This window comes from Cygnus olor, chromosome 6 (genome assembly GCF_009769625.2).
Source record: "Cygnus olor isolate bCygOlo1 chromosome 6, bCygOlo1.pri.v2, whole genome shotgun sequence".
In the NCBI taxonomy this organism is placed as follows: Eukaryota; Metazoa; Chordata; class Aves; order Anseriformes; family Anatidae; genus Cygnus; species Cygnus olor.
This window is the reverse complement of record NC_049174.1, coordinates 4509979-4526357: the sequence shown is the minus strand read 5'-3', so window position 1 is coordinate 4526357 and position 16379 is coordinate 4509979. Positions and strand designations below refer to the sequence as shown.

Here is a 16379-nt window from a genome sequence, read left to right as displayed (position 1 = left end):
GGTGTGGAGGTGTTTCTATGTTGAAATATTCTCAGACGGTTTCATTTTTTCCTCTTCTCTTTGATTCTAGGGTCCTTCTGGGGAGAGAGGAGAACCAGGGCCATCAGGTTCTCCTGGCCTCCAGGTACTGTGTGTTTGTAGTTAATTTCTTTCTGATTATTTTTAACAGACAAACAAAACAAAACAAAAGAGAGAGACAAAAGAGACATCTAATCACTTTCACTAGCATGCATGTCATCATACTTTGAAGTAAAACAAATCAATCAGTTGATAAAATGTATTGCTCAGTATTTCGTAATTGCAAACCAGATGGCTGGCTCAGTGGATATTAAACTGCTGACTATCAAATTAGCTCCTCCTCCTTTGTAGAGGATGGGAATGAGTAGGGTCCACATCTTTGTGTCAAAACATTTTGCTAAGTAGGAGAATGCATATTTTATCTATGTAACCTAGACTTACATTATGATACTGTTCCTTCTTATAGGGATTGCCTGGCGGTCCAGGACCAGCTGGAGAAAATGGAAAGCCTGGAGAACCAGTAAGTATTATTTCCTTTCAAAGCTCTTCCCAGATATATCAAATTTCCAAATTCAGACAGTCATCAACATTCTTCAGAGCAGAGAAATCTGTTTTCAGGGATAATAAGAGGGACAAACAGGGTGCCAACCTTACAATGCAGATTTATTAAATAAAGTGCATGGATAACTTGTGTTTATTTCCTCATAAACAGGGGCCAAAAGGTGATATTGGAGGACCTGGATTCCCAGGCCCCAAGGTAAATCATACAGCATCATTTCTACAGTTACATTAATAAATTGACAATTATGAACCTGACAACAAAGAATAACATGTTTCTTTGTCACAGGGTGAAAATGGTATTCCAGGTGAACGTGGTGCACAGGGTCCTCCAGGACCTCCTGGAGCGAGAGGTGGGCCAGGTCCAGCTGGCTCAGAAGGTGCCAAGGTACCCACAGACTTGCCTGCCTTCCTGTTGCTGTGTGCAGCATTCAGTCATGCCCCACAATGCTTTTTTTTCTTTTTTTTCTCCTTTTTCTAATTAGTTTTGTCACTCTTTAGGGTCCTGCTGGCCCCCCTGGTGCCCCTGGAGGCACAGGGCTGCCTGGCTTACAGGGAATGCCTGGGGAAAGAGGACCTTCTGGAAGTCCTGGACCGAAAGGGGATAAGGTAACGCACCCATCTCGCGCACCCTGCCAGTTTTATGCTACCTCAGTGTCAGCCTCCCATAAGGCACGGGGTTTGTTCACGTGTTCACTTTTGGCCTGATTTCAGAGGTACTGATTGTGCAGTATTGTTGATTTAGCAGTGTTATATGGACCATATACATTTTTAAAATACAGCATTTTACAGCTGATGTAATTTGCTAGCTATTTTGTTCTGCTTCGTCTCATGAGGGAAGGATAAAACAAAACAGGTCCAATGAAGCTAATAAACAACTAGAATAGTTTATGCCAAGTTGTCTGCCCGTAGTATGGACTCCATTTTGAATCAGTCTGGAGTTTTTGCATCCAAGTATTCTGTATCTGATGCTGAATACTGCGCAGAATGTCATCTTGTTTCAGATTTGTATGACCACAATAAGGAAATATGGTTATTTGGATACCCTCAGTAGGAGATGCTCTCCTCAGTAATGCGTGGTGTTTTTTTGTTTGTTTGTTTGTGTTTGTTTTTGTTTTGTTTTTGTTGTTTTGTCTTTTGCTTGCTTTTTGCTTATGCTTTTTATATCTTCTGCTTGCTAGGGTGAACCTGGTGGCAAAGGTGTTGATGGCCTTCCTGGTGCAAGAGGAGAGAGGGTGAGTAGTCTTTCAACTTCTAACAGTTTATGAATTAGCTTAATACAGTCTACGCTTAGAAGGCGAGTGCACTTACAGTGAATAAATACGATCTAGGAGAGGTAAAATAGTAGCCCCATTGTATTTCATTCTGGCTGTGTGAATCTGGTTTTGTGAACTAAATTAGACATACTACTATTCTTTGTGATCATGGCTGCCCAAGTAGATATAACAGTTTTTGCAAGTATAAGATTATAGTTAATTGGTGCTTTCCCTCCAAAGTACTGTCCCACTGCAGAAGTAGGAAAAATGTTATTAGCTTCCTTAAGCTAGCCAACTGAGAAGAATGTTGGTTATAATGAAGCACAAAAAGACACTGTGACAGCAAGGGCTCTCATACAGACTACAGTTTACTATGTATGATATATTTATACGTCTATATAGCATATGCACTTGAACTGTATACATAAATCCAACAAGTACATGCAAGCAGTATATACATCAAAATAATAAGGGATAGCAAAAATATTAACGCAGCTTGTACGAGTGGGAGGAAGTAGAAAAATAGATTTCAAACCATAAGGTACACATCCAATTCTCAAGGAAAAAAAATATGAGGGCATTGGTCAAGAGATGTTGAATTTATCCCAGAGAAATATGGACCAATTATCTATATAAGAAGTTAGAGCAATAGGTGACTTTTATTGTCTGCCATTGAAAGAGACTTACTGACTTCAAGTGGCTTTGGATTAGATTTATATGGGTGGAAAAAATAATGAGAAATGAATTGGAGATGTCTCACATCACAAAATAGTGTGATGTCAGTATATCACTCCAAAATGTAGTGTGCAACTACATGCTGGCACTGTAGAGCTGCTTTCATTTAAATATCATTATGAACATGTTTGCACTGAAACACGTTATTGATCAAAATAGATGAGATAACACCGTCATATTTTGATACAAAATTAATTATTTTCTAATTGTTTAGGGTAATGTTGGTCCCATCGGTCCTCCTGGTCCTGCCGGCCCACCTGGAGATAAGGTAAAGTATCCTCCATAAAGATGTGTAATACCATGAACAGTAGCATCACTGTCTCCTGGGAAGAGGAGGAAATCCTGGTAATCATTCTTGTTCCTTACAGGGAGAGACTGGTCCAGCAGGTGCCCCAGGTCCAATGGGTTCCCGTGGCGGTCCTGTAAGTGACAGTCGTTTTCTTCCAGCGTAACTTTACTCATCTAGCCTGGTTGTACAGGTTTACACCCATGTTGTAAACTGTCCCTATCAAGAACACACTCAGTTGAGTCCATAATAAACTAAGTACATTCAGCTCTCTGACTCTTGGGATTTACACGTGCTAAGAGCTTCAGAAAGTCAAAGCTTTTAACGTTGTAAAGGGATTGGAGGGCTGCAATGACAGATCAGAGCAAGAGTTTGAACCAATAGTTGCTAGATAAAGCAGAGGGATGTCTCTGATTTGTTTCCATCTTGCCTTATGGTTAAGTAAAAAAATAATATATATATATTCTTATATTTTAGACTAATAAAACCACTTGTGGCTCTCAGTTGCATCTAAGAAACAACATGGACTGTGATCAGGGTTTATACAAGTGTAACTGAGATCAGTTTGTCACACTTTAGACAGTTATCATATAATTACTGAACAGTTGTTTTTAGAGCTCAGGAGCAACTGCTGGCTTTGGTTGTTTGCCTTTTGTCTGGTCATGTGTCCATCTGTTCCCCTACCCTAACCCTCCCCCGATCCTCCCCCTGTTAAGGCAAAGAAACTTCAGCTGTATTCATGAGTGTTCTCTAACTTCTAATATGAAGCCTATTTTTCTGACATCTTCCATTGCTGACTTGTTGCTATCTACAGGGTGAACGAGGAGAACAAGGTCTCCCTGGACCTGCTGGCTTCCCTGGCGCTCCAGTAAGTATAAATACTTAAAAGCAATTGAATATGATTATCAGTTTTTCATATCTCTAAATTAATTTTCATCTCAGAAAGACTTGGCTGTAACCACTTTAATGTTAATACTTACTGCATACATTTAATTTACTTGCTACTCTTTTTTGTACTCAGTCACACAAAAAGCTACATTTTCTTTACCCTTCCCTTCCCATACCAGTAGACCAATAAAGGTCATCCCTTCAGAAGAGTGTCTAGATAAGGTTTCTCATTACAGTGGTATTGTCTGCATTGTTTTGTTGTCATGTCATAATATAACAATACAATTTTTCTACAGGGCCAAAATGGTGAACCTGGTGGGAAAGGAGAGAGAGGCCCACCTGGTCTAAGAGGAGAGGCTGGACCCCCTGGAGCTGCAGGTCCACAAGGCGGCCCTGGTGCACCAGTAAGTATGTGCTGTTCCTTACTGCTCCAAATGGAGACACTTCTTCAGTTCTCCCTCAGCCTCCAGGTGGCTTGGCCTAAGTGCAAGCATTCAAACTGCCTGTAACTTAATGGTGCAGCCTATAGTTTCTTATTTATTTTTCACATTATCTGCTTTACCTATTTCTTTCCATTTAGGGTCCACCTGGTCCCCAAGGAACAAAAGGAGAACGTGGATCACCTGGAGGCCCCGTAAGTGTTTCTTTGATTTAGTAACTGATGAATGGTTCTGTCTGTTAAACCAAACATGATGTAAATGAACCACAAGGCCTTCAGTGACTTTAATATTTGTATTTCAAGAATAACTAAAGCCTTCCACAACTAGTAATAAAGGCTGAGGCGTTTGTGAGCAGGATTTCATAGATTTTAATATAAGTAAGGTGCCAAAATGGCTTTTGGAACAACAACACAAAGCTATAAAGTGGTTTATCTCACCAGTTATCAGATTTATATGATATCTATGACAAGTTTCTCAGAGATGATTAGTTCACCTTTGAGGGACATGTGGGACCTTACCATGAGGTATGGGGGGGAAATTCCTCACAGAGTTGATAGTCAGTTGCAGGCTGTTTAATTCAGATTTTATTAAAAAAAAACAAATATAAGTAAATGATTTCTGTACAATAGCTGACTTTAATTGGATAAATTGCCATTTTTCTAATCTTCAGAAACTGTTATTGATGTCTTACAGGGTGCTGCTGGTTTCCCTGGTGCTCGTGGTCTACCTGGTCCCCCTGGTAACAATGTAGGTTGTATTCTTACCTTGCAGATATCTTTAGATTTATTAATCTTGATTAATCTGGATGTACCTTGATATGAATAGTGCACAATCAAAGTTATCTTCAATATGATGTTTGTGCTTAGAGAAAAACTTCTAGTAAAGAGAGTTTACTCTCCCTCTGTAAAAAATCAATCTGTTTTTATTTGCTTTAAAGATTAAGCAAACACAAAGAATAAGATGTATTTATCCCTTTTTAATAAAAATTACAAATTATTCATTGTACTGTAACTAAGACCTGAGAAAACTTCTATTTTATTTGAATAAAATAATTTTATTTCAATTTTATAGTTAATGACAGATGCAAATATTGCTAAAGAATAAGTAGGGTTTTATTTAACGTTAACATTAAAGTCAATGCAATTCTTCCCATTGATTATCTAAGCTAAGAGTTTTAATGAAAAACATCATTCAGCACACGTTCGCGATAGCAGTAAAGTTATCTGGCATGAGTGACTCTAGAAATCAGCTAGGACTGCTACTATTTAGAATTTCTGTGGCAGAGCCTTGGATAAGGAACGTGCATCCTGTCTTGGATGCATAACAACCACTGGACATCCCAAATAGGCAGGTGTTTCCTTATGCCTTCTGAAAGGGTTGTTAGGCATTGGAATAGGCTGCCCAGGGAAGTGGTTGAGTCGCCATCTCTGGAGGTCTTTAAAAGACATTTAGATTTAGAGCTTAGTGATATGGTTTAGTGGAGGACTTGTTAGTGTTAGGTCAGCGGTTGGACTAGATGATCTTGGAGGTCTCTTCCAACCTAAATGATTCTGTGATTCTGATTCTGTGAAATGCAAATTGTATGTCCAGACAGTTGGGAGAAAAAAATGTGGCTTGAAAGCAGTAGACAATGGGACTAATTCTCTTTATAAGAACCAGGTCAGAGTTGGGTGCATAGGGGTTGCGCCTTAACTCTACCTTTAGGCAACAAACCAAGTTTGATTTGCTTTTGTGAGGAAAGATCAATGCAGTAAGTGTGTAGCGCTGTTTCAGATACTACAGCTCATGTGCTTCTTTTTAAAATGTTTAGGGTAGCCCAGGTCCCCCTGGTAATGCAGGGCCTGCTGGCAAGGATGGGCCTCCTGGACCCCCTGGTAATGCTGGTCCTCCTGGCAGTTCGGGATCTCCTGGAGCAAGAGGTGAGCCTGGCCCACCAGGTGAAAAAGGGACACCAGGCCCTCGTGGAGAAAGGGTGAGTACGTGGCAAGCTAGGGCCTGTTATACCAATAGGTAGGGATTGTGTATTGTCCCCTTGTACTCAGCCACACCTCAAGTACTGTGTTCAGTTTTGGGCATCTCAGTACAAGAAGGACATTGAAGCTCTGGAACGTGTCTAGAGAAGGGCTACGAAGCTGGTGAAGGGCCTGGAGCACAAGCCCTATGGGGAGCGGCTGAGCAAACTGGGGTTGTTTAGTCTGGAGAAGAGGAGGCTCAGGGGAGACCTTATTGCTCTCTACACCTACTGGAAAGGAAGGTGTGGGGAGCTGGGGGGGTCGGCCTCTTCTCACAGGTAACTGGTGATAAGACTAGAGAGAATGGCCTCAAGTTGCACCAGGGGAGGTTTAGGTTGGAAATTAGGAGAAAATTCTCCTCGGAAAGTACAGTCAGACATTGGAATGGGTTCCCCCAGGGAGGTGGTGGCATCACCATCCCTGGGGGTGTTCAAGGAAAGTTTGGATGTGGTGCTTAGGGACGTGGTTTATTGGGTGACATTGGTAGTAGGGTGAGGATTGGACCAGATGATCTTGGAGGACCTCTCCAACCTTAATGATTCTATGATCAAGAACCAGAAGCCACCTTCCTGAATGTCAAAGACGCACAGTGTTGACTGACCTTTCTCTTAAACAGGGGGCACCTGGCGACCCCGGTCCTCAAGGTATCATTGGTAGCCGCGGTAACACGGGTTTGCCAGGTCCGCGTGGCCTCCCTGGAGCAGCTGGAATGGCCGGTAGCAAGGTGAGCGTACATTCACTGAAATGGTAGCCTCCGAATTAGTGTAATGAGTGTAATCCAGCAGTCAAAAATAGTCTAGAGTCACAGTAATTAATATGTTGTACTTCTTAATGCTCTTTAATCCCATTATTATTTGCATTTACAACCATAAGGTCAGGCTTTAAAACATCCATTGTACAGCTATGGGATGTGAGGTTGTCTTTAGTCTCTAATACCAAGACTTTTGGACCAGATTACTTAGAAGTATATAACGAGACAGCAAATTTAACGTGAGTCAGCAGTGTGCCTGGCAGCCAAAATGGCCGACCATACCCTCAGGTGCCTCAGGCACAGCACTGCCAGCTGGCTGAGGGAAGGGAGTGTCCGGCTCTACGCTGGTGCGGCGTCACCTCGAGCACTGTATGCAGATTCAGGCACTAAAGTATAAGAAGGACATTAAACTATTAGAGAGGGTCCAAAGGAAGGCTGCAAAGATGATGAAGGGTCTAGAGGACAAGGTGTGTGAGGAGTGGCTGAGGCCCCTTGGTTTGTTCAGCCCAGAGCAAAGCATGCTGAGGGGAGGCCTCGTGTCTGCCTGCAGCTTCCTCATGAGAGATAAGGGCCTGCCCCTCTGCTCCCACTCTTTGGGGACAGTGACAGTACCCGAGGGAACAGCATGGAGCTGTAACAGCTCCATGGGAGGGTCAGGCTGGGTGTTAGGAAAAGGTTCTTCACCCAGAGGGTGGTCAGGCACTGAACAGGCTCCCAAGGGAAGTGATCACTGCCCTGAGCCTGCCACAGTTTATGAAGCATTGCCCCTTTAAGGAGAGTAATGGGCTATAACCACTGCTTGAGAGAGTTTAAGTTACAGTTCTGCCTACTGCCACTTGTTTATCTTTGCTTAATTCCCAATATGCTTCTTGCTTAAACTTACAACCCAAACAGGAAAATACTTACACTTGCCACCAGAAAAGAAGGTGTGAGGCTTGGTTTGTGTTGTACCACTAATATTGTGATAGACGGTCATTTTTTTTTTAAATGCTTTAGCAATTGTTTTTGGGCACATAAGAAGAGACACACCTACTAGTTTTCTAGTTGAGAAAATGGTAAAGTACATTGCTCAGGTACAATGGTCTTGCATAAATATTACTAATGATGAAAAGAAAGTTTGGACAAGCTGTTTTCTTTTTCTTGTTCCAAGTATTCAAAATCACCAAAGTCACACTGGCACTTCATTTTATCAGGTTGCCATCATAATCACTGTATATTTCACTAAAGATGTATAACATGATGGCATTTCATAAGCATATTATCTACAATTAAATTTCTTCCCTCTTTCTTTAGGGTGAAGACGGTAAACCAGGCGTCAATGGTGTTCCAGGAGAACGTGGTGCTCCTGGTCCACAAGGTCCTATGGGACAAAGAGGCTTACCTGGAGAGCCCGGCAGAGATGTGAGTGGATGTGTTAGGCCTTCCTGATAGCTTGTGAGTTATATACAGAAGACTCAGGAAGTAACTATGTTTGAAGGTTCACAAAGCTTCCCTCAAGCACCTGATGGACAATGTCCTGTACAGATTACCTTCTCATGTTAGGAGAAAGTACGATCTCTGTTTTTACCTTTTCCTACCACTAGACCATGTCTCTGTCTCACTTGGAACTGAACAAGAGACTTCACTGCCCATGCACTTACAAAATAAAATGTCCAATAAATATTTTATGGGCCCCTCCACCTCCAGAAACACTTCGTTTTTGAAAACCCTTGCTCCAATGAGCACTATTTCAGTTTACTAGAAAACATGGTCGTTGTTCATAATCCAGTTTATAAACAAACTGTACCACACTGTGTTTTTTCCAGGGTAACCCTGGCTCGGATGGCTTGCCTGGACGCGATGGATCCCCAGGAGGCAAAGTAAGGACTGAACACTGTCTTCAGATTGTCATCTCTGTGTAATATTGGCAATATAGATAGCTAGTTCTGTGCCGCATAACTTGTTCCTCAATCCTCTTACATTCCAAAGAATGCAGTCTTTACGTTGAAATTCTGTAGAACATTAAATTTCTTGCTCTATTTGCTGTCACCATCTGCAGGGTGACCGTGGTGAAAGTGGCCCTCCTGGATCTCCAGGACCTCCTGGTCACCCTGGGCCTGCAGGTAACAACGGTGCCCCTGGAAAAGCTGGTGAAAGAGGATTTCAGGTAAAACGAAAACAAATGGCCTACTGCTTATTTATATACCTTTCCTGTGAAAAGTCCATTTCGTACAGTAATAGAAGCGGAAATTTGGAAGACTGATACTATAGCTATCTGTATTTGTTCCTGCCCTCTTTTCTCCTCATTGAGGGCCACTTTTATCAAAATATCAAGTGGAAAGACATCACAGGTTATATTGCAGATAACTATGTATACAGTAAACTCAAAATTCACATACTTAAGATGCCAAAAAGCACATCGTCCCACCAGGCCATTAATTTTCATTCCATATGATGCTCATTCAGCATAAGCAGCCTTATTTATTAAACTAAGGAAGTAATTTTGGAAGTATTCAAGTTATTTTTCTGAAGTGCTGACACCAGCACTGGGTGTACTGAGCACCTCACAAACTGAAGAAGTAGTCTTCTGCACAAAGTATGCATTAGTGCGTATAAGCAGCTGAGTAAGACTAACTTTGGTAGAAAAAGCAACTGATCAAAATTCTTATTGATTATATAGTGTATGTAGCTTTTCATTGTCTCTGAACAGTTTCTGGCTTTGAACATACTAATCTGGAAATAAAAAGGTGGTCTAGTCGATTGCAACTGATCCATTCTATCTTGTTCTTATTGTGTCACAGGGTCCGCCTGGCCCTCCTGGCTCTGCTGGTCCTGCTGGTGCTCGTGGTCCTGCTGTAAGTCATATTTAAAGTATTTGTGATAAAACACATCATTCACTGTTTCCTGAGGTTTCGTCATGTTTCTCATTTCTTTCTATGCTCCTTTTATTGCAAATCTACTCTTGAAGGGTCCTCAAGGTCCTCGTGGTGATAAAGGTGAAACTGGTGAACGAGGCAGCGCAGGCATCAAGGGTCATAGAGGATTTCCTGGTACCCCTGGTCTCCCTGGTCCTCCTGTGAGTATTTTGCATTGGATTGGGAATTTTATCTGTGTTCTTAATGTATGTGGTTTGCATCTCAGGTAACTAGTTGGCTTTAGCTAATTCACAGAGGAAAGAAAAAAATGCAAAGAAGAAATGACTTGTGTAATTTAATTGTCATACATGTTGAAAAGTTCATGTTCCTGAACCAACCTGAAAAAAAAATATTAAAAGAACTGAAAGAAGCTGCTAGGAGCTAGAGCTGAGTTTGCTAAAATCCCTTTTAGTTTTGTGTCTTTCTGACTAAAAAGAAAAAAAAAAAAAAAAACACTCTTCGTATTCATTTATATAGGCTATTCCTGATTAAATTGTCAGAGATAAAAACCTATGCTAGACAGGCATCTAAATCCATTTAAAAAAAAAAAAAAGAGAAAGCTGCTTGGAGTTTAAAGATGTCTCTTCTGTCAGGCATCTTTCACAGTAATTAATTCCAGAGCATAATGGGCATGAAGTTGTAAACTACTGACTTGTAAACATGCATTACCATTTGGAACAGTTCTTAATAGCTAAAATTGAAGGGTAAGAGACAAGCTTGCCCTAGGTATTTATGACAAGTAAAAACTTACAGAGGTGGTTATAGTGGAAAGAACTCTTAGTAGCATGCATGATAGAAGTGAGAATCAAGAAACCAAAAAGCATCTAGTTACTCTACCAATGATGGCAAGAATATGGAAGTTTTAACTATAAATGCCGCCTTTATAAAGCTATTTAATAACACACCATTACCCTGTTGAGTCACTTATGAGTAAAAAGAAGTCTGATAAATTCTCAATTATCCTATGACAACGAGATGAATCATTTTAAAACACATGGTTTAGCTCTTTGAATACAAGATACCATTCCAAGCTTGTTGATGTCCGTTGGCTGTCTTGCATTTTGGATATCACTAACTTTTTTTTCAATAAGAGAACATTTGGTAACTTTTACTGGTAAAAGAGTGACAACTATTCTTTCTCATATCTGACATAGTCCTTTCATAAACTTGTGTTTCATATAATCATAAAGATGTTTTCAGTGTATTTTTTTTTTTTTAAGGCACATCCAACTAGTTGCAAAATATTACTGGAATGACTTACTTACCTGTTCCTCATAGGGTCCCCTGGGTCCACAAGGTGCAATTGGAAGTCCAGGAGCTTCGGGTGCAAGGGTAAGAAAAACTCCTTACTTAGCATAACTGGAAGGAAGATTCAGCATGTTTGAAAAATAATAATAATAATTTTAAAATGACCATCTTAACAGGCAACTGCTGAAGAAAAAGAAAACACCTGATAAACTGTACAGAAATTTTAGAAAGCTCTCACAAATATTTTTGAATTAAGACTATCTGGTAAGCTATTTTTACCATAATATATGCATTCACCTTTGTTCTAGGGTCCCCCAGGACCAGCTGGGCCCCCTGGAAAAGATGGTACAAGCGGCTATCCAGGTCCAATTGGTCCTCCTGGCCCCCGTGGTAACAGAGGTGAAAGTGGCCCTGCAGTAAGTAGACTGTGCACACTCAAATACTTCTTTAGTGATTGTTCATTAAACAAAAGCTCTCTCCCATTTAAATATCTCCGTCAGAAAATTCTGTACTTCATGGACTGAGCTTGTGGTAGGACAGATCTAGCTATCAAGGCTAAGTCCAAAAAAATACAGATAACTTGTAGTTCAGTGTAACTACTAATGCGTTGGGTGTTGTTAGTCCCAGATAATTATTGACTTTTCTTTGTACAGTGGGAAGATAGAATCTCCACTTCGGAGAACAGCTTCCCTTTGTGCCTTAAAAAAGGGCTTTCTTAAATTCCTCCAAAGAGACCAGCACTGCAGAGGTCACCAGCACAGCTTATGGCACTACTTACAAAGCCAAGAAATACTCCATTCTCTGGATTTTGGTGAAAAGGGTTCCACCTTCCTAAAGCTTAAGTAGAAGGAGGACAGTCACAGCCTGACAAAATCAGGAAAAGAAAATTCCAAGTTTAGGAAGAGAAAATTTGTCTAACAAATATTTATTCATAAACAAATATTTTCCTGTAATGTCTAACATATTTATTCATAGCAAGTGACATTATAAAAAAAAAAAAAAAGTAAATGAAATGAGGATTCTTTTTTAAGATTAGGATTCACACAGATTTATAGTTTTAACCTGTGATCTCTACTCAGCATCATGTTCCACTGTTTCTGTTTAGGGTCCACCAGGCCAACCTGGTCTTCCTGGGCCTTCTGGTCCTCCTGGTCCATGTTGTGGTGGTGGTGTAGCTTCCCTGGGTGCTGGTGAAAAAGGTCCAGTAGGCTATGGATATGAATATCGAGATGAGCCAAAAGAAAATGAGATCAACCTGGGTGACATCATGTCTTCAATGAAATCAATCAACAACCAGATTGAAAACATCATTAGTCCTGATGGATCACGAAAGAATCCAGCTCGTAACTGCAGAGATCTGAAATTCTGCCATCCTGATCTTAAGAGTGGTATGCTAAGTTTTTATTTGCGCTAATGGTAGCAGATCTAGATCTTTCCTGAATACTATTGTCTTTGAATATTTAAATACTCAGAGACATGCTATAAAAAGTATTTAATTTGTTCAACAAATGTCATGATAAAGTTGGTAAACACAATAATCATTTAAATACCCTGCATTTACACAGTATATACACTGATTTCAATTCACTCCTTACATGCTTATAAGTGAAAATTTTTTTAAATCCCTTTCAAAAAAAAAGTTCTATATTTAAGTCTTTTTACACTATTCACATAAAATCAGTGTATTTTTATATAGTCTTATTTTCTGAAACAGAAATAAGCCTAATGTCATACAGTCGCATTCTTCTCCAAATATACTAAGTCCCTGAACACTCTTTTTTACCACCTGTAGGAGAGTACTGGATTGATCCTAATCAAGGCTGCAAGATGGATGCTATTAAAGTATATTGTAATATGGAAACTGGTGAGACATGCCTCTCTGCTACCCCCAGCACTGTGCCAAGGAAGAACTGGTGGACCAGTGAAAACAGTGGAAAGAAACATGTTTGGTTTGGAGAGTCTATGAATGGAGGCTTCCAGGTGAGAAATTAACACTGTTAGTAGCCGAAAAGGTAGTACATATAATGTACTCATATACATCACAATTTGCTAAGAAATAATCCTGAAATTAAACTGAACTAAACATTTAATGGGTAAATAGTAACTATATAAACCAGCTCTAGGCATGACTAAATGAAAACCTTTTGCGTACGTTTTGTGCTCTGCAGTTCAGCTACGGCGATCCTGACCTTCCAGAGGATGTCTCAGAAGTTCAGCTGGCATTCCTCCGCATCCTCTCCAGCCGTGCCTCCCAGAACATTACCTACCACTGCAAGAACAGCATTGCCTACATGGATCAAGCCAGCGGAAACGTTAAAAAAGCTCTGAAGCTGATGAGTTCTGTGGAAAGTGAGATCAAGGCTGAAGGAAACAGCAAATACATGTACGCAGTTCTGGAAGACGGCTGTACTGTAAGTAAACAAGACTTTACTATGGTAGTCTAATAAATAACTCCTGCTAGAGTACTAGGCCCAGAATAAAGGGGGGGAGAGCCTTGAAAGATCTTGGTCCTTGGAAAGGACACAGTTAAAACTGTAGAAAGTTGCACACGCTCCCAATTAAATCTGTACTTTACAGACATCTTGCTCTAGAGCCAAAGACATTTAGAGGCCCACAGTGAAGTCGTGGGGACCAAGCTTTGATCCCAATCTCATGTCAACTCTAAAACTAACAGCAGCAGCAAGTGAATCATCTCAGTCATTCAAGAAATTCAAGGCTAGCGGAGTCAAGCCAGTCGCACAGGCTATGATTATGGGAATGCGCAAACCCTAGTATTTTGCATATTCAACTGTGCCTCCCTCACTGCAGCAGAAAGTACTGGAGAAAAACAGTAACATAAATGAGCATGCTCATCTCTCACTATCTGCTGCCTTTTCAGTAACAAATACTAAACACGAGATATCATTTCTGCCTCCTGCTAGGATCCCAAAACACTAACAACCTGTAGATTAGCAACATACAAGGATACCTGCATGCATCTACTTTGCAGCCATTTTGTGACCATTTTTAAAATATGAACATGAAGAGCTACTTCATTACTGCTAGCACTCTTACCTGTGGCGAAAACAACTTTCCAAGCTGCGTAGCCATTTGTACAACCTCTCAGCACACCAAGCGTATTTCAGTATTAAGTCAGGGCACTGCTCCAGAGGACCCAACTGTCATCAAGGATCCCATCCATTCTTAGCAGAAATGTCTAGAACACCACAATACCACAGAAGTGTCTGACCAGAAATTAAGAATGTCTATCAATGTATTAATTTCTAAGGAGATTGTGGGCTGTTTTTATGATGCTGAAGGGAATAAATTAATATGGAAAGCTAAAGTAGAAAATGCAGTAAACTATAGGATAACTCTTGTATAGCCCAACATTGATTTCTAATGTTTTTCTACCTATTTCATTTCACAGAAACACACTGGTGAATGGGGTAAAACAGTCTTTGAATACAGAACACGCAAGACAATGAGGTTGCCTGTGGTTGATATTGCACCCATAGATATTGGTGGTCCTGATCAAGAATTTGGCGTGGACATTGGCCCGGTCTGCTTCTTATAAATCGAAGATCCTGCTCTTTCTGAAACCCCAGCAAACAGATTCACACTCCAACTGTGCTCCTTTGTTTTAACCTTGTCAGCTAGTACAGATGACCATCTGTATCCCAGTTATTTATTAACAAAATTTCTGGGGGAAAATTAATTTGATATCAAGGGTTATTTTTTTTCGCTATTACACAAAGTACAGTAAAAATGCTTTTTGCTCTTTTTTTTAACCAAATTCCATCTTCAGAACATGTCTCCGTGGTGCTATAATAAAACTTCAACACTTAATAAAACAACACTGTGTTCTATTAGTTGAATGTTAGCCAATTTACAAAGCACTGATTGCTCCCAGTACCAAAGTTTACCCTTCTTTCTAAGATGCAGTCCATAAAGCTAGAAAGACTTCCCTGTTTCAACTACCTCAACATGGACAGAAACTGGGATGTCTGATGAGTCAAACCAAAAAAAAAATCTCCATCAAATCAGTCAAAACACATTAAACCCATTGGTTAAGTCAGTGGAATCATTTGGTACAAAATTGTGTTATTTCTGTACTGATTAGCTGTGAAAAAGTACAGTGTATTTTAAGAGTTTAATACCTTAATGGCAGTTGTCACCGTAATTTTATTGTTGGATTGTATTCTGTTATCAAAGGTGCTTCTCTACTTTCCTGTCATTGCTGGTCAAGACCACTAAAATTAGGGAAGTGTAAAAGACTAATATGATGGTGCTAATGTATTTTTTTCACTCCTAACTCTGCAAGTCAGGGTTATTGACTTGCTTTTTTTTAAAAAAAAAAAAAAAGTAAAGGATTAAAAGCAATTGTAAATGTCTCCTGTCAAAGATTGTCATTGGCATGTCATAACTCAGAATTTTTTTCCCTTCACTCTGTAAAAGTCAATAAAAAAGCAAAATTGTGAACTTCTTTTTTCACATTAACACATTTATAGTGTTGAAGGTTAACCATCTTTGTAAGCTTTTATGTGGTTGTTGGTCTATTCCTTACAGAGACACATAATAAAATATCTTAATAAAACTCCTTGTTGTTTCATAAAACTGACTTTTTAATTTTACTGTTTGTACTTTTTTCCTCAAACAAATTAATAAGGTAGGACACAACTCTTGTGCTACTTTAACTGTTTTTCTCAGATAATTTTGCTTAAAGGAGAACTTTGTAATCCTAAGGAATGCAATTTATGGCATCATACAATGTAATTTTCTTACTTTTTCCACTCTTCTTCCAGAGGCTTATGTTTTCAAGCACGGTGAACTTCTCTGCCTATCAGCCTGGATTCAATTCTGACAGAAAGAACCAAAACAGTACCCATGCACCTAGACAGTTCAGTTTGGAGGAAACACAAGAGCTTAATTACTTCTCCCCTCAAAACCATGCCTCAATCTAAACAGGCCGTTGTAGGCTGCTTAAATAAAATGGCCCAAGGGTCTTTTACAGTGCAGGCTAGTGGCATTGGTTATTTTGATACAGCTGACAATCTAAGCAGCTCCATATTGTTTATAGCTGATAGAGATGCACAGCTCAGTCATCCCTTGACCTTAACAAAAGCTCAAGTAGTTGCAATTACCTCAATACTTTGATGGTGTCTGAGCTTCAGGCCAGAAGAAAGAAATTAGCCGCACACCAGAATCCTGGCTGTGAAACCTCTCCCAGAGGTAGATGCTGATAGACGCGACTCAGTCTTTAGCATGAAAGAGGATCCAGAACAAACAGCCAGAATTACTGCACCACCATGCA

At 40.0% G+C, this 16379-nt stretch overlaps 1 protein-coding gene across 1 annotated transcript in view; it reads left to right on the top strand.

Moving 5' to 3' along the window:
• The window catches only part of COL3A1 (collagen type III alpha 1 chain), a 51826-nt gene extending 36161 nt beyond the window's left edge, over positions 1–15665 (top strand). Inside the window, exons 27-51 of the mRNA XM_040560868.1 lie at positions 71–124; positions 485–538; positions 731–775; positions 866–964; positions 1078–1185; positions 1758–1811; positions 2782–2835; positions 2936–2989; positions 3668–3721; positions 4038–4145; positions 4322–4375; positions 4875–4928; positions 5992–6153; positions 6810–6917; positions 8238–8345; positions 8750–8803; positions 8983–9090; positions 9725–9778; positions 9892–9999; positions 11117–11170; positions 11395–11502; positions 12192–12474; positions 12879–13066; positions 13255–13497; positions 14496–15665. Coding sequence (XP_040416802.1) covers positions 71–124; positions 485–538; positions 731–775; positions 866–964; positions 1078–1185; positions 1758–1811; positions 2782–2835; positions 2936–2989; positions 3668–3721; positions 4038–4145; positions 4322–4375; positions 4875–4928; positions 5992–6153; positions 6810–6917; positions 8238–8345; positions 8750–8803; positions 8983–9090; positions 9725–9778; positions 9892–9999; positions 11117–11170; positions 11395–11502; positions 12192–12474; positions 12879–13066; positions 13255–13497; positions 14496–14642 — 2517 coding nt within the window. The 3' untranslated portion in view covers positions 14643–15665. The remainder of the gene's footprint in view (positions 1–70; positions 125–484; positions 539–730; positions 776–865; positions 965–1077; positions 1186–1757; positions 1812–2781; positions 2836–2935; positions 2990–3667; positions 3722–4037; positions 4146–4321; positions 4376–4874; positions 4929–5991; positions 6154–6809; positions 6918–8237; positions 8346–8749; positions 8804–8982; positions 9091–9724; positions 9779–9891; positions 10000–11116; positions 11171–11394; positions 11503–12191; positions 12475–12878; positions 13067–13254; positions 13498–14495) is intronic.
• The last annotated feature ends 714 nt before the right edge of the window (positions 15666–16379 follow it).